At 37.5% G+C, this 27,220-nt stretch overlaps 1 protein-coding gene across 1 annotated transcript in view; it reads left to right on the top strand.

The window, feature by feature from the left end:
* Positions 1 to 12,365, top strand: part of LOC124711678 (peroxisomal targeting signal 2 receptor) — a 47,267-nt gene extending 34,902 nt beyond the window's left edge. The window contains exons 5-8 of the mRNA XM_047241875.1: positions 29 to 137; positions 1,796 to 1,989; positions 3,078 to 3,163; positions 8,420 to 12,365. Of these exons, the coding sequence (XP_047097831.1) occupies positions 29 to 137; positions 1,796 to 1,989; positions 3,078 to 3,163; positions 8,420 to 8,603 (573 nt within the window). The 3' untranslated portion in view covers positions 8,604 to 12,365. The remainder of the gene's footprint in view (positions 1 to 28; positions 138 to 1,795; positions 1,990 to 3,077; positions 3,164 to 8,419) is intronic.
* Positions 12,366 to 27,220: the final 14,855 nt, after the last annotated feature.

Here is a 27,220-nt window from a genome sequence, read left to right as displayed (position 1 = left end):
GTTATATATCTCTATAATTCTCTTACAGTGGGATCCAAACCGTTCGAACTCTCTGGCAACATTCTTGGGACACTCCCAACTAGTTTACAATGCTATGTGGTCTCCACATGTTCCTTCATGCTTCGCCTCTGTCTCAGGTGTGTTTCTACAATGTCTAAAGTTTGTATTCTCTTTATTTGTTACTTCATTAATATTTCTGATTTATTAATTGTCTAATTGTGTTTAATATATGTAAACATAAAGCCAGTACAATGTCATTGGCAAAACAATGATGTGTAACTCATTATTCAAGTAAGTTTCATTAACACACATTCATTTTTGCTAGTTTAGAGATACATATTTCCATTTTCTTGTATAATGATTAATTTTCAAAGTGAACCTTGGTTAGCTGAACCTTTTTATTATCTTTAGGAAATAAATCAATTAAGCATGGCAGACTACTTCCCCCTCCTCTTTTGTATCAAGAAAAAGAAACCTCCATTCACATAAGTTCAATCCTCTTAGCTTTCTCCCTGCTTTTCTTTCAAATATTTTTGTGGGTAAACTGGTGTGTTACATCATTGTTTTAGCCATATCTATAGATAACTAGATCTTATACCAGAAAAAAGCAAACCTTCTGTAGTTGAAGGCCAGGGATAGTCATTTCTATGCTGTATCATCAGAGAATAACATCCTTAAAGGATTTAGAAAATCTGTAACATAGCTAAAGTGATGACTTCAAATTTTACAACTTAATGTGCACATATAGTTATGTATAGTAGAATATAAAACAGTCAAAAATCATGCAGTCTCAAACTAAATATTGTTGGTATTACTATTTCTTTAATTTTCTGTCTTGGTCACATTCACCTTTGAGTTAACGGAGACCACCGTAGTTTCAGACATTTCTGGTCATCTGTCAAATTGTAAAATACAAAATATTGAAGTATACATGTAATGTACATATAGCATTCTATATGTACAGATAATAATGGTTCATATTAATGGTTATAACATGCCAGAGTTGTTCTCAAGTTATTAATAAAATAAATTCATAGTATAACAACATTTAAACATTTTAATATAATGGAAGGAAACATTCCACGTGGCAAAAATTATATATAAAAACAAAGATGAGGTGACTTACCGAACAAAAGCGCTGGCAGGTCGATAGACACACAAACAAACACAAACATACACACAAAATTCAAGCTTTCGCAACAAACTGTTGCCTCATCAGGAAAGAGGGAAGGAGAGGGGAAGACGAAAGGAAGTGGATTTTAAGGGAGAGGGTAAGGAGTCATTCCAATCCCGGGAGCGGAAAGACTTACCTTAGGGGGAAAAAAGGACAGGTATACACTAGCACACACGCACATATCCATCCACACATGTGTGGATGGATATGTGCGTGTGTGCTAGTGTATACCTGTCCTTTTTTCCCCCTAAGGTAAGTCTTTCCGCTCCCGGGATTGGAATGACTCCTTACCCTCTCCCTTAAAATCCACTTCCTTTCGTCTTCCCCTCTCCTTCCCTCTTTCCTGATGAGGCAACAGTTTGTTGCGAAAGCTTGAATTTTGTGTGTATGTTTGTGTTTGTTTGTGTGTCTATCGACCTGCCAGCGCTTTTGTTCGGTAAGTCACCTCATCTTTGTTTTTAAACATTTTAAATTATTCTTGATGCATGTACATGTATGCGTGCAGACACACACACACACACACACACACACACACACACACACACACACACACACACACACTTTTAATGTTGTAATCTCTCATTATTTTGTGAATTAATTGATCATCATACTATCCTGTAGGTGATGGAACGCTGCGAATATGGAACTCGCATATGCCACAACGTGCTACAATGACATTACGAGCACATGATGCTGAGGTGCTTAGTTGTGATTGGTGCAAGTACGACCAAAATATTCTAGCCACAGGTGGTTCAGATGGCCTCATCCGGGGGTGGGATCTCCGTAGTTTCTCAATGCCAATCTTTGAACAGAAGGTAAGTAGCAGTTAAAAAATTCAAAACAAGAATATGGGAGACAGAAAGAGCATAACTCTTAAGGTCTGCTATGTTTTGCCAAAATGGGCACTGTCACTAATGGTGTGAAAACTTGCTCTTATACTGGAAGGTACCGTATTTCAAAAGTACCATTGTTTTAGCAAGTTGTGGGCAGATTTAGAGGTCCCTGTTTGCAAATGTTCAGCATGTTGTCAAATTATGCGTCAATTTCTTGGCTCGTAAATTAAATTATGTGGTAATGAATGAGTCCCAATTACTCTGAGATTGTGGAAGACAGGAAAAATTCCTTAGTTCAGTAGCTTATGTTTGCATGAGGAGTGGTAGAAATCGTATTACAGAATGTATTGCACCCCTTAATGAAAAAAGAAAAAAAGAAACATATTTAGCTAACTCATACTCCCAACTGATCATCATTTCTCTCATCTGTTTTGAGTGCTCTCCTAGATTTGTCATCAGTGATACATTGAATAAAAATTGCTATAAGAGCTAACTGTATAACATTGTTGAGTTCAATAATCAGAATTATTGTTGCATAGTAGCTGTCATCAAGATAAAGTTAGTCACATGAGGAGGTTACTGGAGGAGAGGTAGCTGGCACAAATAACTTGGAAAATAAATACCTGTGATGAAAAGTAAATTAGGTGGGCAAAGGAAAAAATGAGTAGAGGGAATAAAAGTTATGGCAAGAAGTAGTCTACAGGAGGGCAATTGGCAAAATAAATTGTGGAACTTAGAATGCAACAAATGACCTTTGATGTTGGAGGAAGACATCTGATACATAGATAGATAGATAAAGCAGCATCTGTAAGATATTATTGGTTTATGAATATGAAAAAAGTGTATAATTTATATTTTCAAAATGGTACATTGGGTCCTTTATCACTGTAATCGATAGAGAAAATTGTATTAAGTTGAAGGCATTCATATTTTCAGCAACAGGATAGGCAAGCACTTTTCATTTGGCAGTTATATTATTTTGGCAGTTTCATACATGAAATGAAAAGATAAAATAACTTCTTATATTGAATATTGCTTTGGTTTTCTGTAATAATTATTTCTCTTTCTAGGGATGCGAATTTGCAGTTAGAAGGGTGAAGTTCTCTCCACATCATCTCTCAGTATTAGCATCTGTTGCGTATGATTTCACTACAAGGTATGTCCTAAATGCATTCATTACTCTGTGTGTTGAACTTTTCAATGAATGAGAATTTTCTATCTCCCGTAACAAGCTGAGTTAAGGATCAATGGTAAATCATGGGGCAAAAAATTAAGACATGATAGCTGAGCAGCAACAGTAAGACCAACTTATACTTACTTTAGAACATGAAATACCATTTGCCTTGTTTAGAAGCCAAATGTAATGAAAATATGTATAAAAGGCTATCAGTGATAGACTCAAGGATAATATGCTCTAAAAATTTCAAAGACAACTGCGCATGCATGGCAGCAGAGCACGGGCCAACGAAGTCTACGTTGCCGAACTGTGTTGCTACAGACAACAGTCAGCTCATTTGCCTACGGTACATTACACATTACACATTCAAATATATGAGGGCAATAATAAATATTAAAACCAATTTCGATCAATCGTCATGAGAGAAATATTAATTCATGTCTTGACGACGTTGCGTCCATTGCTCCACAGATTTACTCTGCATGACGTCGGGAGGCGAGAACAGCTGACACAGCTTTGTGAAGATATGAAGTATAATTTTTCTCAAAATGGCAATTGGCTAACGATAAGGTCATTGAAACTGCTTGCAGTAATTACCATTTATTGTAATTTGAACTGCATAATAAGTAAAAATGTCATACTTTTCGCTGTTAATGGGCATTATGATTGTAAACTAACACATCCAATGTTACAGTGAGAGATCACATTTATAATCCTTTGAATAAGCAAACAATTAACCAACTCCAGGGAATGCTGGCCGATCACATCGAAAACCCCAGATATCTCGACAAGTAACAGTTACTGTCATTTTAGGGCCTTATCCAGTTTGTGCCTTGAAAATGACATGTGTTTACATGTGGAAATAGGACTTCTGACAAATTTATCCAGCTGCATTCTCGTATACAACATGATGGGAGAAGCTTAACTGCTCCTTGGGTAGTATTTTGAACGTTATAGTCTTCTTAATTAAAAGGATACAAAGTCCTAATCAAAAAGGCTAGGAAGTTCTCCATTATTATGTATGCAACTGATATGTTGACAAACACATTTTTTAAACCATGAGTCTGTAAAACTATGAAATGTTATTACTTTGTTCCAAAGTCTATATCCTAACACCATCGTCACTTCTGTTTGAGTCAATTTCTGAACAATATGATTGTAAATTTACAATGGGAGGTTCAAGGCACATATCCATCATCACTTCCCTGTCAAATTCTTCTTTCTGAAGCGTTTCAGCATGCCGCACAGATAGTGCGCCAGCTGCAGGTGGAATGTTGTCTATTGCCTCATTGTCTATTGTCTCGTGCACAAGCGATTCACTGTATGTTATCTTGAATGTTTCATTTCTTTCTCCCACATAGCCTTAAAACCCTTTGCCCAAATCATTTCTATGGGGTTACACTGACAGTGACACGGGGGTAAATGTTAAACTGTGTGACCCCATTCACATGCAAGGTGGTCAAGTTTGTACATTCTGTCACGTGACTTGTATAAATTGACAAGCTGCAGGAGATCGGCACGAGTCTGGTTTATACGATGCTTAATATTTTTGTTTTTAAGCTAGGGAAAAATATCCGCTTTTCCAGTGTTTGTAATTGATGTTTTCTCTATAACATTTGAATTATAATTGACAATGACCAACTTCAAAGCAAGGTATGACAAGAATTGTGAATCACATCATGAAAATGACAGCGTTCATTTCCAAATGGTAATCACTGCTGTTTTTCTTACACGTAAATAAAAGTTTAATCTCAGAAACAAAACCAGAAGAAGAGCCAACACGAATAATAATTATCCAAGAACTTATTCCTATGAGAACTTTAAATCTGCCACTACCATTACACATTTTCCAGCAGATCTTTTTCAAAAGATTCTGACTGACTCATCAAGGTAATACAATGATGAGCTACCTCCTTCTCTTGTATCATGAATCTTTATATGGGATATAGTTCATGCTGCATCTATGTCACTTCTTTGATCTAAAACTCTCTTCTTAATGTATCTGGAACCGCATTTACATTGACGAAGCTGCATAACTATTACAGGTTTATGTGATGTCGGGCATTCATCATTCACATCAAGCATTTTAAAATAGCGTTGTTAAAACCATCCATTTGTGTTGCAGGTTCCTTGCAATTTCAGTGCTTTCCAGGCGACACGAAACCAACTGTTTCTATGGTTGCTACAGCTCTGACACTTTCATTTACAATTCCTTTTACAGTTCTCTTGCCAACACCACCTGGTTCTGCAGTCCGTTCTTGTGTTTTCAAATGTCAACGGTAGGAGACCTGCTTTCAAATTCACGTTTGAAAAAGTTATAAATGCAGTAAATAATCCACCTCACCTGCTTGTGAAGCACTTCACGTTTATTGCCGTCACTTGACCTTTTTTTTTTTAAATCACACTTAAACATTTACAGATACATGTTCACAGTTATACTGCTGCAAGGAAAAAAATGAAACAATAAAAAAATTGACAGTTGAATGAATAATTCGGTTGTCACCAAGTACGGCAACAGTGCAGCATGTAGAAGTGAGATTCTCGCTCGCTAGCTGTAACTCTCTGCCAGTGCGTAGTGGAGGGGGATACGCAGAATGGCTGAAAACTGACCGCCTTCTTACATGACGCAAACTTTAGGATCAGTTCAATCAGTACTCTTGTCCCCACACACAAAAAATTGTACCAACCCTTTGCAGTTAAACTGTTGTTTCTTTTTTATGTTGTATATCATACCGTGAATTCAGTGTTATGCGGCATAGCTGCTGTTTTAAAATGTACGGCGGCATCATCATCGGAATCAAATGCTTTTGGCATTTCTGTTGCAAATTATTTTAAGATTAAGCCGTTGCTGATGCATTTCTGAGCTTTAGGTAGCTTTAAGTGTGCGACATATGACGCAAGGAAACTCTCTTCTTAAAGATTCGATGGCTCATTCAACTCGTGTACCTCTACCTTTAAGTTATTGACAAGAGGACATTGTTCGTCATAGGAGTAATGCCTGTGTGTCACTTCACGGAGCAAAAAGAAATACATATTAAACTTTGAAGTTTTTCATCGGAATTATGTACAGAAAGTCCTTTATCTCCCATTCCTCATGACAAACGCTCTTTAAAAAAAAAGCCATAGAAATAACCGGAATGAAACTAGAATGATGGCCATGGCAATAAACACAATGACAACTTGAATGATCGTGTGATGTTACTGAACAAAATGCCTAGAGGAAGTGTACTAACAAAACAGTGATGCCTCTTCGAAGTCAAAAAGATGTTGCCCCACTGAATTGCTGATAAGCAAACGAACTGAAGGCTGCTGCTGCACTGTGACGACACTGCTCAAGTAGTGTTCGAGGAGGAAACACTCATTGGAGGGAACTATCTTAAAGAGTCACACTGTTCCAGTCCTGCCTTAATCCCTTAACATAAAACCCTGAGTTATCTTGATTTTATTTTGACAGAAACTTAAAATCCCTAGTACACTTGGGCAACTTGAGAACAGACCTAAAAAAAAAAAAAAAAAATCCCCACTTATATCCGTTTCAGCACCGACAGTTACATGTTCAGCCACTCAAGAGTATCTGGTACTACATTTGTAACCTGGCTGGCACGTTTTGGTTGAGGTTGTTGTCACCAGATATTGTCTTTACTGTGTGGAGCTTTGGACCTAGACAACACAACACATGCTTTCACACTCTCTCTTGTATTGTTGTTTAGGCAATGCTTTCAGAAAAAGGATTACTATAATGATCTTGAGTTTAACATTGAATTTAGTAGCTCAGAAAGTGAAGAAGAATATGATGTTACTTAATTAGAGACTGAAAGTGACGGCAGTTAGTCAGTTGAATGCCAAATGTTCAGCTATGGTTAGAGATAAATACACTCACTGTGCTTCAGCTAGCTCCTTCAAGATTTATGTTCACAGAAAAATGTTGTGAAATACATGGTTAGACTTCATAATTACACAGAAACTAAAAAATGACTTCAAGTTTCAGTATAATCAAGAGTCCAGTGCGTGAGTATACTCGGGATTTTATCATTGGTGATTTTCAAAATTTTGTAACTCATTATTTTGAGCTTTTAAAACCATCTTTGTGTGTTCATATGTAATGTCATTCATTATAGGATGTATTTCATTAATAAAAAAAATATTTTTGGAACATAATTTGGAAAAAAAGTTATTTCAAGCTTTCGCAACAAACTGTTGCCTCATCAGGAAAGAGGGAAGGAGAGGGAAAGATGAAAGGATGTGGGTTTTAAGGGAGAGGGTAAGGAGTCATTCCGATCCCGGGAGCGGAAAGACTTACCTTAGGGGGAAAAAAGGACAGGTATACACTCGCGCGCACACACACACATATCCATCCGCACATACACAGACACAAGCAGACATTTGTAAAGGCAAAACTCTTTGCCTTTACAAATGTCTGTGTGTGTGTGTGTGTGTGTGTGTGTGTGTGTGTGTGTGTGTGTGTGTGTGCGCGCACTATAAATATCATTTTTCGAAAGCATTACTAAAGGAAGAGTCTGAGAGTCCGTGTTTCGTTGTGTAAAAGCGATATCTACTGGTAACCTTTTCAAACAAAACACGACAGCCAGGCTACAAATGTACTACCATATGCTCGCCAGCAACCGAACATATAAATACCAGCTCTGAAGCAGATATTAGTGGGGTTTTATATTTCCGAGGTTCTGTCTTTAAGTTGCCTGTGAATACTCGGGTTTTAAGTTCCTGTCAAAATAATAAAAATGAGATAACTCGGCGTTTTAAGTTAAGGGGCTAATGCTGTCGATACACATTATCCTAGCTTTTCAATGGTTTGAGGTAGGTTAAAAAGGAAGGGCACATCATTTGGACTTCCAGAATGAAATAATTTTTTTTTTCTATTTCATACTTTTTCAGGTTGCTGTGTCAAAATGTGAAATCCAGAACATTTAAATACCATCTAATTTTGTACCCTATTCCTGAACTTACATCATTTCCTATTCAGTCACTACTATGATTAATCTTTTTTTTATTCCTCTGTCATTGTTCTCTTATGACTGTTATTTACTGTCTGTAAACAAGTTCAGAAGCTGTTGATGAAAACTTAAACAATATCAGATTTTGTATGTAACAAGAATACTGTCAGACTGAAGTAATATATCACACTGTCTTCATGCTGTTTTTGTTTTTTTTTTTTTTTTAATGTTGTACTACTTTGTTTATTGTGTACAAATTATCTCAGTGGTCTCTTTTCCTCAGGATTTGGGACTTCAAAGTGTCATCAGAAGCAGTGGAGACAGTAAAGCATCACTCAGAGTTCGTGTATGGTTTGGACTTCAATAGCCATGTGGTAGGACAGATTGCTGACTGTGGATGGGACTCACTCGTTCATGTTTTCAACCCTCGTTCTCTCAGTACCGTGCCATCCATTCCTATAAAGTGAATCATTCCAGTTTTCTTCGTGGTTTTCCTCCTCCTAGAATTTGTTTGTCAGTGCATCATCTGGTACATAGATCCCTGCCTCATATTTAAGTGGAAATAATGTAATCATTAATGAAATTATGAAGTAGGGATGATGGAATTTGATGCCAAAGAAGGTGACCACTCACCTACAATAATGAAGTTCTGAGCCATGAATGTGATCCACACATTAGAGTATGGGTAGATCTATTTTGTTTGAGTCTGCAGAATTACACATGAGCTGTAATAGTAGCTGGTAATGACCAACAACTATGTGCTGATACACCACTGTCTTAAAAACATTCAAGCTACTTTACTTATTATGGTATTGTTTTGCTTACTAATGAAATAGTGATACAGCTTTTGAGCATATGTTTTGGAAACTTAACACTCATAAGCTAGATTCACTGCAGTGGCTTTGAATAAAGCACTCAGAAACTTTAAGACAAGTTATGTAAGCTTTTCATCCCAAGATTTTTAGTGAATGACTTGACATGTGTATTCCTCCAGATAAAAGTTATAGTACCTGTAGCCTTTTTAAATAAATTCACCAGCAGAAATAGTTTGTGGAGACAAGGAGATTTCTATGAGCTGCCTTAATTATAATGCAAAAACTAAATTGTTTTCTTTGCAACTGTGTACATCACTGTTCATTTTCATCTTAAAATTTGAACATTTATTGTATTCTGAGCACAGTGCACACAAGATTTTAGACTGTTTCAAACTGTGTAATAATAAAATAACCATCAGTCTAATGTTTAATATTTTTCCTTACTCATTTTGTTTAAGTTTACAAACCTTCAAAGTCAGATACATATTTGTATTTACTCATTGCTGGTCATTCTCTCTAAATACCAGTGATATGTCACACAAGTTAAATTTTTTGGGATTCATATCTCTATTTTAGTCGTTGTAATTGTGTTAACCATGACTTAATTGTTTAAAACAATAAAATAATACTAGTGATCACTTTATTCTTATTCAGTTCTTTTTATTACTCTTTGTACATGTGGTCATATCTATTCATGACTATAGATTTTTTACTTCATACTGAAGAAGGGAGTGGGGTTTTTTTTTTTTTTAATAAAAAGAAAAGAAAGTAAAAAGTCAACTACTGTATTGATTACTACTAATAGATTCAGGTTTCCATGTTTATCAAATCTCTTAATTAATAAGTACATTGTACAGTTTTGTGTCGTGTATTTATTCAAAGTGAACAGCATGGTGGCATCAATTTTTGTACTTATTCAGTGAGACACTTTTCTCCTTTAAGTGTTATAATATGCAAATGGGAAGATGTCAGTGTCATGTGATTGAAGATGTATGTATATCAACATAACTTCTGAAGTTTTCCAATATTTAATTGCACAAGAAACAGATTAAATTTTACTTTTACCTACAATATTTCTGTAACTTAATTTATAAATCTATCTGCCACTTACCAGTGCAATATAAATGTTAGCCCCACCTTAAAGACACATGAGTAATAGTGTGATGTAGCATTTCACTAAATTAATGCTGGAGTTGCTTTGCATCTCTGGATCTTGAGTATGTTTAATAGACCACTTCTTATTTAATAGATGTTATCTCATATTTGGTTTTAGGATTTTTATGGCACTTGACAGGACTTTCACCACTGTTGAAGCTGAGTGTAAGCAAAAACTTATCTTGGTTATCTGTGTTAATGAAGCTGTACAGCCTTTCCATAACTGGAGAGGCTGGTTCAATCAACATGTAACACAAAGACAAGGGCATCTCCTTTATAACAGTATCTAGTAGAGCATTATGAAACAAGGCTGTCTTCATATTTTACAGCTGGATAATTTTAGTTAAGTATTTGGCCATACTATTTTTAAAATAATTATTACAAAAATGTGGACAACTTCAGTATGATTAATAACAGAAAAGCCTTGCATGCAAAAGAATCAGAATCTTAGGTTTGCGATGAAAGCATTGAGCCTTAAGATTGTGAGACAATTGCTTTTTTTTGGGGGGGGGGGGGAGAAGAGACAGGAAAATAATTATTTTCCATTGCTTTTGATTGCACATGCTTGCATTTTGAAACTATGGTTTTAAATAGTTTCAATAGTATGTCACTTTACAGTTGTTGGCCTTCTTCTGCTATGGAAGCAACAGCTTGAGGTTGTTTTTTGTAGTTCTTTTTTTCTTTAAGGAGTGCAATACATTCTGTAATATGATCTCTACCATCCGTCACCCGAACATAAGCTGTGAACTAAATAAGCTCTCCTGTCCTCCACAATCTCAAAGTAATCTGCACACATTCCTTATCACATAATGCTGGTTAGAGTTAAGAAACAGACATAATTAACCAACTTGCTTAACAGTTGCAAACAAGCAAGTCTAAATCTATCTACAATTTACATAAACAATGACATTTTTTAAATATGGTACATTCCACTATAACAGCAAGATTTCAACAAATGTATGTTTACTTCCTAATGGGCAATATGGTACCTTGCTATCCACATTACAAGATGCATATTTCCCACATTTGGGTTATAAATGTGACACTGATATTTGTGTCATACACATCCACATCATATGTACCTATGAGGTTAGACGTTTTCTTCATAATATTTCAATATTATGGTTACAGATAATCCACTACTTATTTATGTTGAAAAACATTCATTATCATTTTTCTGAGCTGGATATACACGGTAACATTATTTCAGTTTAATATTTAAATACATCCACTAGATTTGACTCATCAAGAATAATTACTATTAGGTTTGAGACCAAGCTGCTATTCATCTGTTTTTAATGAATTCATATACTGAACTGCCAGTTTTGTCTCAGAATTGCTGTGTATAGTGTGGATAATCCCTTTGAAGGTGACAAAGGAAAGCTTCATAAATGGTAATCTGAGCAGAATACTCAGCAGCATGTAGCAACAAAACAATGGAAGGGTTCCACACATTGTCAGTAATTACAATCTTCAGTTTCTTACTAATTTAAATTTGTTTACCTTTTGATATCATTCTTGGAATATTTTTAGCAGCACAAGGCAGGATGTCATATGAAACTTGCAAAACAACTGCGTCATGTACATACACTATTTTATTTATTCTTGTGTTACAGAATTATTATTAATAATATCTATGTTTAGAATATATTGCGTGTTCCCTAGTTTTTCAGTTTTAACATCTGGAGTACTTACAGCACAGATCTGTTAAAAAATGTAGCTTTTATGGATTACAAAGATAACTAGATAATTACACAGTTGAAATGCATTATTATCATTTGAAGTGCATACAAAATTAATAACATCAAGCTGACTTATTGTCTCCTGAACTAAGTATTTTTAAAACTGAAGTTGCTTCATTACTGTAGTGTCTTAGGTTCTTTGAACATGTTCATGGTTTATAACTAATGGTTCATAAACCATATAAGTTCATATATAAACTGAACTGACTTCATAAGATTTTCATTGTAGCAAATTAAGAGAGTCAGAATGACAAGGACAGAGACTACAAAAAATTTGTGGAATAAGTGAAAAGAATTTTGAAGTCTATTTCCATTACAGAAATCCACAAAACTTAAGACTTGGTAACAGAAGTTTTATTTATTGTTAAATGATATTGTTAATTTTTAATGTTGATTTAAAGGTCCACGCACACTAATTCCATAAGACTGTTATTGTGTTTTTATTGTTTTTGTAACTACAGAAGTTTATGGGGTTATGCAACTAATGAATCCGAATTATTTGTGTAGAAAATTTGTATAGACTGAAATTGTTGATTGAAATAAAATAGTACAATTAATAATGAAATTTATTTTCATTCTCTACACAATTTCTCATCTATTGTGTTGTCTCCTTTCCCCACACTTCTTCCCCCCCACCCCCCCCCCACCCCCCCCCCCCCCCCCCCCCCCCCCCCCCCCCCCCCCCCCCCCCCCCCCCCCCCCCCCCCCCCCCCTCCCCGCACATATAGCTTAACATGTGACCTACATATGTACAGTTACAATCAATCAGGGTAACTTTTTGCCAGTCAGGGTATCTTTGAACTATGTATTACTTTTGTTTCAAATGGCTGCTGCTCCACCAACTTCCATTATTTTGTACTAAAAGTGTCAGTTTGATTACCTTTGTGACTTCTAGTTAGTATTTCACTCATCTTTTCAACTTCCTACAAGCTCTTAGGCTTGTGGTTATCCATTAATTATACTGGCTGTGAAGAGATGTCCTTACAACAAATGATTTAAGCTGAATAATTCCAGGTCTAGTTAATTAGTAACATGTTCTATGGATCATTTAGAACGATAGATCTTAACGGTGTGGAATGAGTCATTATGCGTTCACATCGCAAATTAATTTGTATGAGGGTTGACCCAGAAGTAAAGTTCCCTCTATTTTTACAAATGGACATCTGTTTATTCTCATAGAAATTTACGTAGTTACAAAGAAGAAACTTAGCTCTATATTTCTACATAATTTCCATTTTTTCTATTTATTTTTGTAGATGGTGCTCCAATTCCTGTATCCCCATTCGTAGAGCTCTGGCATCTACCCATTGAGGAAGAATTTCATTTCTTCTTTGACTTCATGTCGCTCTGGGACCATTGGCCAGGCAAGTATGATAATTGTTAGGCACAAGGTGCGAACTGTAAGTTGGGTGGAGCATGACACTCCAACCAAAGTTTGTCAAAAGTTCCTGGGTGTGGCAGAACACGTGAGGTCAGGTGTTATTGTGAAGCAGCTTTACACCTTCTATCAGTCGTCCTCTCCAACTGAGTTTTCATAGTGTGTCGCAATGACTGTCTGAGTTGTTTATTGCCCCACGTTCCATGAAATCAGTCACCAGTATCCCCTTATGATCCCAAAACACTGACCATGAAGCAGCACGAGTTTATTTGAATTCCTTTGTGACTGGTGACCCCGAGTGATACCTTTTGTGGTGTCACCTCCAGACACCACACTTGCTAGGTGGTAGCCTTTAAATCGGCCGCGGTCCGTTAGTATACATCGGACCCGCGTGTCGCCACTATCAGTGATTGCAGACCGAGCGCCACCACACAGCAGGTCTAGAGAGACTTCCTAGCACTCGCCCCAGTTGCACAGCCGACTTTGCTAGCGATGGTTCACTGACAAAATACGCTCTCATTTGCCGAGACGATAGTTAGCATAGCCTTCAGCTACGTCATTTGCTATGATCTAGCAAGGCGCCATTACCAGTTGCTATTGATCTTGTGATTCATGTACCGTCAGACCGACGTTCACCATTTATGGATTAAAGTTAAGTATTCCACCAGCTACGTCAGTTTTTCTAAATTCTAATTTCCTTGTCCTGTTCCAGACCTCACGCCAGCCTGCGTGAGCTAAAATGCGTGCCTTTCGGCTTCCTCTATTAATAGGGTGTTGGCTCTCCTGCCAACCCACAACACCTTTGTTTGGATTTTTCTTTCATTTTGGAAGTGAAACGAAACACACATTTCATCTCCTGTAACAATGGAGTCCAACAATCGTTCCTTATGTTCTTGACACTTTTGAAGAAACTGGCGAGCACAGTGAAGGCATTTCTCCTTGGGTTCTGCTATCAGCATATGCGGTACCCACTGAGCACTACACTTGTGATACCTCAATTTTTACATCAAAGTTCTTTCAACTGTACTGTAAGAACTCCTATGAATCCAAGAAACAAGCTCACGGATGGTGACCCGTTTTGAAAGGCTTTACATCGGACCATCTCGATAACCATTTCCGAAACTGAAGGTCTTCCACTTAAACTCCCTGCACCATTTTTGGACATGTTGAAAGGACATATACTTGTCAACTGATGACGAATATGTATGGGTGAAGTCCCTTTCGTGAGCAGAAACTGAATTACAGAGCAAATCTTGCACGTGAAGGGATCAACAATGGGCACCTCCATCGCAGATGGCTGCTGAGCTAATACTGGCAATGCAGCGAAGTGCGGCTGGTTGGAATCGGGAATGGGGGAACACCCACACACAGCAGTCTTGAAGATTTTGCCTAGCACCTTCCCAAGCATATGGAGCTCTTTGGGAACCTTACTTCTGGATTAGCCCTCATACCTATGGTACGTTCTAAGCATTTGCAAACAGAAAAAAGAATATACAGATGTAAGATAGTAATTCGTATCCACCAACTTTTACATGTTACAATAAAAGAAATTATTCTACAAGATAGAAGGAGTTGTGAAGGAGAAACTTCCTCAGTTTGTTATCAAACTGTACTTTGCTGTCTGTCAGACATTTTGTATTATTTGGTAAATGATTAAAAAGTTCTGTTGCAACATTGTAGCCCTTTTTGTGCTAAAGACAACCTTATTGTGGAGTAATGAATGTAAATTTTTCTTCTAGTATTGTAATTATGTACGTCATTGGGTGTCTTGAACTGTAGTGGATTATTGACAGCAAACTTCATGAGGGAATAAATATACTGTGAAGCAGTAGTCAGAATCCCCATCTCCTTAAACAGACGTCTACAAGATGATTGGGGATGAGCACTACATATTATTGGCTCAAATGGCTCTGAGCACTATGGGACTTAACTGCTGTGGTCATCAGTCCCCTAGAACTTAGAACTACTTAAACCTAACTAACCTAAGGACATCACATACATCCATGCCCGAGGCAGGATTCGAACCTGCGACCGTAGCGGTCACGCGGTTCCAGACTGAAGCGCCTTTAACCGCATGGCCACACCGGCCGGCAGCACTACATATTATTCTCACAGCACGTTTTTGCACAATGAAGATTTTCTTTCTTAAAGATGAGTCACCCCAGAAGATTATTCCATATGATGTTATTGAATGAAAATATGTCAGCTTACCAGTTTGTATCTTCCAAGATTTGCAATGATTTTAAGTGCAAATCTGGCTGAACTAAGTTGTTTTAGGAGTTCCAACATTTATTTTTTCCAATTTAAATTCTCATCATATAGACCCCTAAGAATTTTGAAGTTTCCACCCTATTTATTATTTCCTCACCGTGTGTTACACTTATCATTGGTGTAGTACCTCTTGATCTGCGAAACTGAATATGGTGGGTCTTTCTAAAATTGAGGGTGAGACCATTCACAGAAAACCAGTCAATTACACTGCTAAGAACTTTACCATTTCTTCTGTTTCTGTACATATGCTTGGAGTGATTACACTAGCAGTATCATCTGCAAAAAGCAATAATTCTGCTTGCTATATATTAGATGGAAGATCTTTTATATATACAGTGTGAGTTAGGAGGAAAGGTATGTGCTTTGCGACATGATAGTATTAGTGATTCTGAACAATAATCTTCATATGGACATATGCCCTATTGCTAATGGTTTCCATGATAGAACACTTTTAATATCACTTTTGTACATTTTTCTTTAGTAACACGAAAACTGCACACTCCAATGAAAACTTGTCTCAGTACACAATTAAACTAAATTAAATTTACTACAAAAAAGGTCCTATCTATTTTTTGTCTAGGACTAACAGTTTGTGCAGAGAAATCACAGGAATACTGAAAATCGCGCCACACATGCGCTGTAACTTAGGTACATTTTGTAGGCCAGTTTGAGGGAGTTTTCTGACTTGATAGACCACAAGCCTCCTGTATGAAAATGTTCGTCTCAACTTCCCCTATATTACTGTGATACATTGTAAACAATGACAGTGAATAATACGTCAAATAAATAGAAATGTACATTAAAAGTGTTCTCTCTCGGAAACCATTCGGAATAGGGCATATGTCCACATCAAGTTTTTTTTGTTCAGAATCAGTCAAAACATGCACCTTTCCTCCTGACTCACCCTGTATATATGAGGAAAAGTAGTGGACCTATAATTGAACCTTTGGGAACCCCAGATGTAACTTCTCCTGTCAGATTTATGTCCCTGGACTATATTGCTTGAATTAGTAAGTACAACTTTCAGCATTCCTTTGGTTGGATATGAGATGATCCATTGGTTGGCTATATCATCAATGCTATAAAATGTTAATTTATCTAGGAAAATACTGTGATTCACACAGTCAAATGCCTTAGAGAGATTGCCGAAATACCAACTGATGCTATTCTATTATTTAATGCTTGCACAGTGTAGTGAGTGAAAGTGTAAATGGCATTCTCAGCAGAGAAAACCTTCTGAAACCCCAAAGTGTGATTCACTAAGGATACTATTGTTGCTAAGGTGAGATACTATTCTAGAATACATCACCTCAAAAATTTTGGAGAATGATATTAATGAACCAGACCAGTAGTTATTGACATGTCTGTCGACACCTTTCGTAAAGAGAGGTTTAAGAACGGCATATTTCAACCTCTCTACAAAAATGGCTTGAGTTAGTGATGTATTACATTTTTCAGAGAAGGCTGGGCTTGTTACATGGGAACTCTATTGAAAACATTGTCAAAACCAGATGAATTTTTTTGAGAAATTTTCTTAATTTGTGAAGAAGCTGATGTTGCATTCATATGATTAAATTTTATGAAACTTACATTTTCAGCATACTGCTCTTTTTCCCTTTGCCTTGTACTATATTTAAGAAATAATTATTAAATGCGTTTGCTACCTGTGACTCATCATTTGTAGCCCTTTCATTCAGTTCAATAGAGCTTTGTTTTGTTGTGTGTCTGGCTGGCTGTCCCATCTCTCACTTAACTACATTCCTATTGCCTTCTGTCTGTTGTTGGAAGTACTGATACCTGAAACTATGTGCATGTCTTTTGATTATTTAATAACCTTTATTAGTAAGTTTGAATATTTTTGTAGTGTGCAACTACTGCAGGATTCATACTTGTCCTTGCCAAAAATTTGTTTCCCTTTTCCTTTTACAAGATACTTTAATCCCTTAAGTGATCCATGTTTTTTTACTGGCTGCTCAGTGTTCCTTGTTATTAACTTATGTGGAAATCTATTTTCAAATAATGATATGAATTTATCATAGAAAAGATTAAATTTTATGTTAGCATTTAGTTCATTATAAGTTATATCCCGTGTCATTTCCCGAGAACTATTCTTAAAAACATTTGTCGTGGAATCATTAATTATTCTAACTGATTTCTACTAAGGAGTATTCATACTGTAAGGTGCTATGTTGTTTATTCTAACTGACTGTGCAGCATTATCAGAGAGAGCTTTTGTTACTCGGTAAACAGTTATTTTCTTACCCTGAGCTTCACCAAAGAAAACAACATAAATTAGGGTCCTACTGCCTTTCTCCACCAATGTTGAAAGTTAATTACTGAGACTAAATTGTAGGAGCCAAATAAGGTTTCCAGATCATTTTTCCTATCAGAATCCTTTAAAAAATCTACACTGAAGTCACCTTAGACTAGTAACTGCTTGGTGCTGTCTGACAGATAGCACAGTAAGGAATCCAGATTCTTCATAAATAATTCAAAATTTCACAATGGAGATCTATTTACAGTTACAATTAAAAGTGAAATTTTTTCAACATTTATTCACAAGCAAACGCCTCTGTGTGGTGATCACTACAAATTCTACTTGTCTCATTGTTTTTGAACTTGTGTTCTGTCTTAATGTGTGTAACAACTCCTCCTTTTCCTGTGTTATTTCTACATGAGTAAGCTACAATAGCATAATCTTTTACCTGTAACTTGTAGCCCTGTGGTTATTTGGTGCTCAGACAGGCACAGGATGTCTGCTCTCTAAAAGTTTGCAAACAGACAAGAACCTCTAGATTTTCCAGCTGAGACTTGGTTTAGGTTTGAAATCAGTATATACTTGCTCGTCTGCTGACTTGCTAGGCCTAACGCAGGTGAGAATTTTCTTTCAGGGTTTACTCCCTTAGCCCTTTAAGATCCCGCTTCTCCACAAGGCAATGGCAATGGTATCCTCTTCTAATTACCCATGAAGGATGGGTTGTCTCATCTGCCATCTCTGCCATTGTGAAGATCTCCTCCTCTGCCGAAGGTGCCATTAAGGTCTTTGCCGTAACCCTGGGCATGGATTCCACATTATATCCTGTGAAGCTGGGTCCCTGCCTAAACTTAGTTATCCTTTCCACCCCCGCAGCGTGGATGTGCCAGGCACAAGAATTACTCAAGTAGATGACAGTGAATGTGGCCCTATCTCCCTTGAGCTGGGTTAATGGTTGTGTATGAAGCCACAACCGAGCCCAGCTTATAATATATTCTAAATGATTAACATCTCTGATTTACTGGAGAGAGACAGAAGCTGCAGCACAGAAGAAACTTAAATGGTTGGAACAACACATTCAAAAATTTTGGACTGAAAATAAGTAAAACAAAGACAGTAGAAATGACCATCAACAGGTAATGAATGACCTGAAATATATTTCTAGAAGGAGTCAAAGTAGAATCTGGTTTCCATTTCAGGTACTTAGAAAGCATGATTTTAAAACACACCATTAAGCAGCAGGACACAGAAAGAATCCAAGTTTTACAGTCGAATCAGAAATTTTCTCTGGGATGATAAAATGTCCCAAAAAGTTAAAGTGATCATGTACCACACCTATTTCGTACTGATCCTAACATATGGTTTAAGTCAAACAATGGCAAATCCAGGATGGAATGTAACAACATGAGAGAAGGAAAGTTGCTACTCACCATATAGTGAAGATGCTGAGCCGCGATAGACACAATAAAAAGATTCACACAATCATAGCTTTCGACCATTATGGCCTTTGTCAGCAGTAGACACACACACACACACACACACACACACACACACACACACACACACACACACACACACACGCAACTTGCACACACATCTGCAGTCTCGCATACACACACACACACACACGCTCACACACACTCACTGTAGTTTCAGCTCTCTGAGACTGCAGATGAGCGCGCGCGTGCGCGTGTGTGTGTGTGTGTGTTTGTGTACTGCTGACAAAGGCCTTAATGGCTGAAAGCTATGATTGTGTGAATCTTTTTATTGTGTCTATCGCGGCTCAGCGTCTCCGCTATATGGTGAGTAGCAACTTTCCTTCTCTTGTATTGTAACATATGGTTTAGAAACATGTACCCTACTAAACGAAGACCTCAGCAGAATTCTGGTAGCAGAAATGAGATTCATTAGAATTGTGAACCAAACCACTAGACAGGGCAAAATCAGGAATAAGAAATAAAGTAGCTGGTATTGAGGTTCCCGTTACCACTGTCATAAAGAAACACAACCTTCAGTGGTATGGGCACTTAATGAGAAAGAATAGTGAAAGATCTGCAAAAAAGTATTTCAATCTGAACCTCGTAGGAAGAAGACTGGGAAAAACCAAGAAAATGCTGGATAGACTGAAAGATCAAATTTGAAAGAGAAAGGACACAAATGGGAAGTTGTCCTGGAACAGATGATGTGTGAAGACAGATGCAGATGGCGAGCACTTATACATCACATCCGGGGGGCTGGAGACAGAAAACGACGATGATGACAACACGAAGCTCTTCTACCTTACTACTCAATCCTCTCATATTCTGATGAAATAAGCTAACCGTACTGTTTTGTGCATTATTAAGCATTATACAAATATCTTGATGTTTCAAAGCCAGCTCATATTACTGAATTACCACTGCTTGTTTTTTTACTTCTTATTAACACCCAATTTCCTCCTGAAATAATCTAAATTTATCTGTAGTATTAGAAACAGGGAAAATTGTTATTGTTTTTAAGACTGGTCTGAAGTTATCCTGAATGACAGCGTAACTTTACACCAGCATTAAAATTGAAATTTTACTCTAATAGGGCATAGTTAGTATACATTTTCACTTTTCCAAGCACTCAGTAATGAGATGTAAGACATTACAATGTCTGTTGTCAGATGTAATTTATTGTGTGCCCGGTATTTTCAAAAAGTGGTACAAAGTAACCCTATTGACGGTACTGTTCATTGTCACCAGACTGCTGGGAACAACACGTTATCCAGAAGTACTATTAATCTATTTACTGCACAGTTGTCAGTAGCCTGATTCTTGCCTGTGGCCTAGCACAGTGTGTGTTCCAGAATCACAATAGTTTTGCAGGTAACAATTATTTTACAGAAACTCTTAGAGAGAAGCATCAATATATTCACCACAGTTTTACATCCCTGCCTCAGCTGAATACAACAATGTAATAAATTCACTTACTGGGAATAGAGAATAATGACTGTCACTTAATGAAATTTTACTGGAAGAGACTAAAATCACTTCAGTTCAAGAAGTGAGAATTAAAAGAGAAATTTCAGTGATGTGTATGTGTCTAGTATATGTGCATCTCTACTTTCTCTATTTATTGCTTTTGTACAAAACACAATGTCATGGTATGTTTGAAATAGTGGAAAAGATTCCCCAGTCTGTCTCAGTCTTTGACAATAACTGCTTGTTCTTGTAGTTGGCCTTGCCCTATGCAAGATCCCAAAACACACATAGTGATGGCCAGAAATTTGGAAATCCCCACTTCACAAGTTCAGATAGCAGTAGAATGTGACTGCAATTACAGGTCATTAGATATATGGGCAAACTGAAATGTCTCTATAGCTCTTTGTGATAATTTTCGTATGTATGATCATTCTCATCTTTGAGGATTGATTTTTTTCATGCACTAGTAGTCTACTTTCATAATGATGTCTTGTCTTAACTCTGTCTGCCATCCTGGACCAAGTGTGCAGATGAACATTCTCTCTCTCTCTCTCACTCTCACTTCCACATCCTACCGCCATTTCATTACATGAAACACAATTCAAATTACACAAGCTTAAGACAACAGTAATATCATCCATTTGTGTTAATTTAATCTATACAAATAAAGCTTTCAAACAGTTTATAACCCATTATTCAAACTGCGTAATGAGAAATTTACAGCACCAGTTTCAAGTATCTGAAAACCTTTTATGAGAGATCCCTCTTAACAAGAGCCAACACTGTATTGTACTACAAAGCCTTTGAAGGCTTTTATTTGAAGAAAACATGCACATTAACTGATTTCTTATTTTTTCTGTGTTAATTGAGGCTTAACTTAATGATATGGGCGAGAGATGTATGAAGTTAGTTTTCTCGGAAACTGAGCTCTATATCTTCTCTTACCACTATTTTGCAGGTGGGGGTGCAGGGTGCTTGGGTCTGAGAAAGTGAACTTCCTTGCAGTTTGTTATTTAACCCTGTAACTGTAGGCATAACATGTGTGTTCAGTTTTGCTATGAGGAAGTGGTATGGTATTGTGCATTTAAAAATGAAGTGGCTCTGCTGTTGATAATAATGGAGAACTTGCAAGTGTGTGTGTGTGTGTGTGTGTGTGTGTGTGTGTGTGTGTGTGAATGCAAAACTCATTCTCTCTGCATTACAAAAATTTTTGCAGCCTCCCATCCATTACCAAACTGACAATCCCTTGACGCCTTCGGATGTGCCCCATCGACTGAACCCTTCTTTTACTCAAACTGCACCACAAATTTCTCTTTTCCCCAATTCAATTCAGTGTCAATCTCATTAGTTACCTGATCTACTCTTCAATATTTTCTGTAGCACCACAATTCTAAAAATTCTACTCTCTTCTTACCTGAACTGTTCACAGACCTCATTTCACTTTCATACCAGGTTACACGTCAGACAAATACCTTCAGAAAAAGGTGTCCCTAATACTTACTTTAAAATTCAGAGTCAATAAATTTCTTTTTTCACAAACTACTCTGTTTCTGTTGCTTGTCTGCATTTTGTATCCTCCATACTTTCATTAGTTGTTTTGTTGCCCAAATAACTCACTACCTAATCAAATTTCCTTAGCATTGTGTGATTTTATTTGGCTACATTACATTACCCTTGTTTTACTTCTGCTCATTTTCATCTCAAAATTTATTTTTAACACACTATCCATTTTGTTCAACTGCTCTTCCAAGTTCTTGGCTATCTCCGACAGCATTATAATGTCAGTAGCAAACCTCAAAGTTATAATTTTTTTCTCCCCGAACCTAAAGAAGGAGAGGAGTGGGGAAGACAGGTGGATGCATTGGTAGACGGCTGCAAATAAACAGGGTGGAAGATGAGAATGGGGAGGAGATGATGGACATATGGTGTGGAAACTGTTTGGTTATCACAGGTTGAGCCCATGATAATTACGGGAGTGGAGAATGTGTTGTAAGGATAACTCCATTTGCGCAGTTCAGAAAAGCAAGTGGTGAAGGGAAGGATCCAGATGGCTTGGGTTCAACAGCATGTTGTGCCACAGGTGGTCTACTTTGGCCTTGGCAGTGGCCGTTCATCCTGAGGGACAGCTGGTTGGGGGTCACACCTATATAAAACACTGTGCAATGATTGCAGCAGTTATGGTAAATGACATGGCTGCTTTCACAGGTGGACTGGCCCCAGATGGGATAGGATAAACCTGTGACAGGATTGGAATAGGGAGTGCTGGGTGGGTGGATAGGGCAGGTTTTGCACCTGGATCTTCCAAAGGGATATGATCCTTGTGGCAAGGGGTTGGGGTTGGCATTGGGAGTGGCACTCACTTGTTGGCAGACTAGTCCCTGCACACTCCACCAGGCAGCATTTGTCTCTCCCCCCACACATACGGTACTATCCCTTCCTCTTCCCTGCCCCATCCAGATTGCTGCTTGCATCCCACGTGATAGCTGCATTCCGGTCCAAGATGGTGAAGTCAGCAGTCGTGTATGCGTGAGGTGTGCTAGCTTGTGTGTATGAATGGTGTGTGTCTCTCTTTTACTGATGAAGGCTTGGCCAAAAGCTTCATGTGAGAGTCTTTTAATTGTGCCTGTCTGCAATTTGATATGTCTTCATTAGAGTTCATAGTAATCTGTATTTTCTTACAGTGTTGATATTCCTACCTGGAGTTTCTACTACCTGAAATTCTCAAGAATTGATTTGTCAATGAAGTGGAACTGATGTTTAGAGCCAGAAAGCCCAGTGGTGCTTATCACAGTCAAATGAGAGCTACCAATTTCATGATGCAGGTGCAGAAAAATTAGCTCCCCAGCCTATCCAAAGCTAATATTGTAATTGTTGAAATGCTCTTGATCATAGATGACAGCCTAGACACAAATTTCAGATTTGAATAGGATACACCTTGGTGACGAGAATGACAAAAAGAGCTCTTCGTATTCTGACCTGGCTCAACCAGAGACTGAAGAAAACGCAACTGAAGTCTAGACACATAATAGGATGACACTCTAATGAGAGTATTTGTGTCGATCATAGTATTTAACAACATGTTTTTGGGCATACAATTAGTATGTATATGACAGGACAGTGCATAGTGTACACTGACTGACACAAATACATTACCTGCAATAATATTATGTATGCAGTTATTAAAAATACATGGTTTTGTCATCATCAAAGTCATATCATATCCCTTAAAAACCCATACATGTTGGTGCCCCATCTTCCATTAAGCAATTATGATGGTATGAGTACCCTGCTCGCACATTTCACACGACTTTTATCTTTGTCACTAACTTATACATTTTTTATTCACAGCATCAGTGCCACAGCTGACAATTTTTGTGAAACAAGCATAAGATGTCAAATCCTCATTGTGAGCAAGGAACAGACAAGAAAACTCCACCATTCGAAATGCTTTAACTGAGTAAGACAAAACACGCCATGACAAAACAGCACAGTTCAGCAGTTGTATGCAAAATAACAACATAAAAAACTATTTACATAGTAACTACTGATGCAAATAAAGAATTTGACCATTTTTATTATGGAAGGATTCGTACAGTGTAAAGCGCAACACCTCAGCACAATATTAACATAATGACAGTAACAACACCATTTAAAATGATGCATAATATTATGCTGTAGATTACATCATCATCTGCAACTGTTTTCCTGTCAAGCACATTATTCTCAGTAGCAGACAGTAGTTTCCTCCAACAGTAGTTCCCTCCGGGACATCCAGACGAGGGACTATTTTTGCCTCTGGAGTATTTTACCCAAGAGAATGCCATCAATTGTTTAATCATACAATAGAGCTGCTTGCCCCTCAGGAAAAAATAAAGGTGCTGATTCACATCACTTTCAGCCATTCACAGCAGCAGCATAGCTATGCCTCATTGGTTTGTGTTAACAGGGTCTGATCAGTTACTTAACCAGATAGTTGTTCCTGCAACTACTGAAAAGGCTGTCACCCCTCTTCAGGAACGATATGTGAGTCTGGTCTCTCCACAGAGCCCCTCCAATGTGATTGCACCTACGATACAGCTATCTGTATCACTGAGGCTCGCAAGCCCCCTCACTACGGCAAGGTTCCTGATTCACAGGGAGGACTTAATATTATGATGATTTCAATTTGTCACCTATGTTTTAAACGTCTCCATGACCAGTGTCACTATATATTATTGACTATATTGTGCTACATGCATGGCCAATCACCTGCATAGGGCGTACATTTCACCTCAAGGTAAGGCATCTTACCAATGTCTGCCCTAAATGAACAACAAGGTGACAGTATAATTCTGAAGCCTGTCGGTATGCATGCAACAACATACTTACTAATATGTTCCAAAATGCCGCGCATAAAAATGGGATTTTCCGATGGCTATACCTCAGTTTATATTGGTGATAAAAATGTAGCGCCAAGTGTTTCAGATAGCCCTTGGGCTGCGGACCATTTGTATACCTAACAGAAGGATCATCTTAAGAGTTACCTACAGTACAGGTTCAAAGTATGATTACTACACTTCTCCTCCTGCTTAGACAAATGGAGCAAATCAGCTGGTTCTTTTTGCATTTGATGTGGTTTGTAGAGGACTTCATGGGACTTATGAAGACATCGTTACTTCATGAATGATTACTCAGAAAACCAGAAAAAAGTTTTATTTTTTTATTACATTTTCACCCTCCCCAAAGGACCAAAACCCAGCTAAAGATTTCAGGATGGCTACACACAACATATGGCTGAAATTTTTATGAATATTCCTAAGACTCTGATCTCAAACAACCTCAAAAATTTTCTTGATATCTTTATTCCTTTTCCAGATACAGAGGTTTAAAGTTACCTTACTTGTGCAGTGAAAACATACTTTATGAAGTGATGCAGTATGGAAAACCATGATGCAAAGTGTCTTCATTATCATCAGAAGGGTTCTGGAAACTCGACGTCGTAGTACTAAACCACATTCAAAATTTAAGTGCATGTAAAATGTGGTCTGAGGAGTAAAATTAGTTTGCATTATTTAAATTTCACATAAGTAAACTACCAAAATTTTACTGACCCATAAATTTCTTTTCACATGAGTGATATGCTCTGCTGTGGTGGGGAAAAGAAGGGAACCAGTGGAAAAATGCTCCTATTGGAGCACAAAAAAGGTGAGTACTCTCCTCTTTATTAAAAGACTCTGAAAAGTAGGGTACCAACTGTCTCATTCTACCTTCTTAAGCACCTTTAAAAATGTCCACAAAAATATTGGCAAGCAAAAATATTCGCACTTTTTGATGTTGAAAGAGGAGGAGACGGTGGCAGCAGAATGAGACAATGAAGTAATAAATACTGTTAACTAGTAGACAGTAGTTGTGGTATAGGAAGAGCGAAGGAATGACAGAGAGAGAGAGAGAGAGAGAGAGAGAGAGAGAGAGAGAGAGAGAGAGAGAGAGAGAGAGAGATAGGCAGGCCATGGAACATAGCAGACAGTGAGAGAATCGTGCTAGGTAAAGAGTGAAGGAGACAGTGCCAATGGGAGAGGCTAATGTATGAGCACCAGTGATAATGAGAGACAGAGTCTATAACAATGACAATGAGCAAGAAGCAGATAGTGACAGAGAAGCGACAGCAACAGTAGGAAGAAATGAATGAGATAGTGGCAGTAAGAGATAACAAGAGAGAGACAGTGTTTGTGTGAGGAGACAGCAGTAGTTGTAGTTGGACAGAAAAACGGTGTCTGTAGCTGTGAGACAGGAGACAGTGACAGTTGGAGAGCCACAAAGAGATAATGAAATGAGTTGGGCTGAATGAGTAAGTGAGAATGGGTAATTGGAAGTGGATGGACATGAGAGACTTACAGAGATGGACTATGGGTTGTAAGCGACCTACAGTTAGGGCAGCTTGTGGGTGTGAGAGGTGAGCTGCATGTTAAAAAGAAAAAAAGAGTGCAAATTTGTTAACATTCTAACATTTTTGCAAAAATTTTTAAACTTGGTGAGAAAGGTAGAATGAGGCAGCTGGTATCTCACTTCTCAGTCAGTCTTTTGATGAAGAGGAGCATATTCGCCTCTTTTTGCACTCTGATAGGAGCGTTTTACACTGATACTAGTATGAATAGCATTTCAAAATTTGGAATCTCGTGACGTATACCCCACACAGTATAAAACAGAAGTAATCTCTGGCATTCCTCAAGGAAGCATTACAGGCCTTCTGTTGTCCCTGATCTACAAAAAAGGATCTAGGAGAAAATCTGATCAACGCTCTTATATTGTTTGCAGATGATGCTGGCATTTAGGGTCTAGTTAAGTCATCAGATGATCAAAACCAACTGCAAAATGATTTAGGCAAGATACATATACAGGGTGTTACAAAAAGGTACAAATAAAGAAAAGATGTTATGTGGACATGTGGCCGGAAACACTTAATTTCCATGTTAGAGCTCATTTTAGTTTTGTCAGTATGTACTGTACTTCCTCGATTCACTGCCAGTTGGCCCAATTGAAGGAAG

Source organism: Schistocerca piceifrons, chromosome 8 (genome assembly GCF_021461385.2).
Source record: "Schistocerca piceifrons isolate TAMUIC-IGC-003096 chromosome 8, iqSchPice1.1, whole genome shotgun sequence".
NCBI lineage: Eukaryota > Metazoa > Arthropoda > Insecta > Orthoptera > Acrididae > Schistocerca > Schistocerca piceifrons.
The sequence above is the reverse complement of the archived record's forward strand: the minus strand, read 5'-3'. Positions and strand labels throughout refer to the sequence as shown.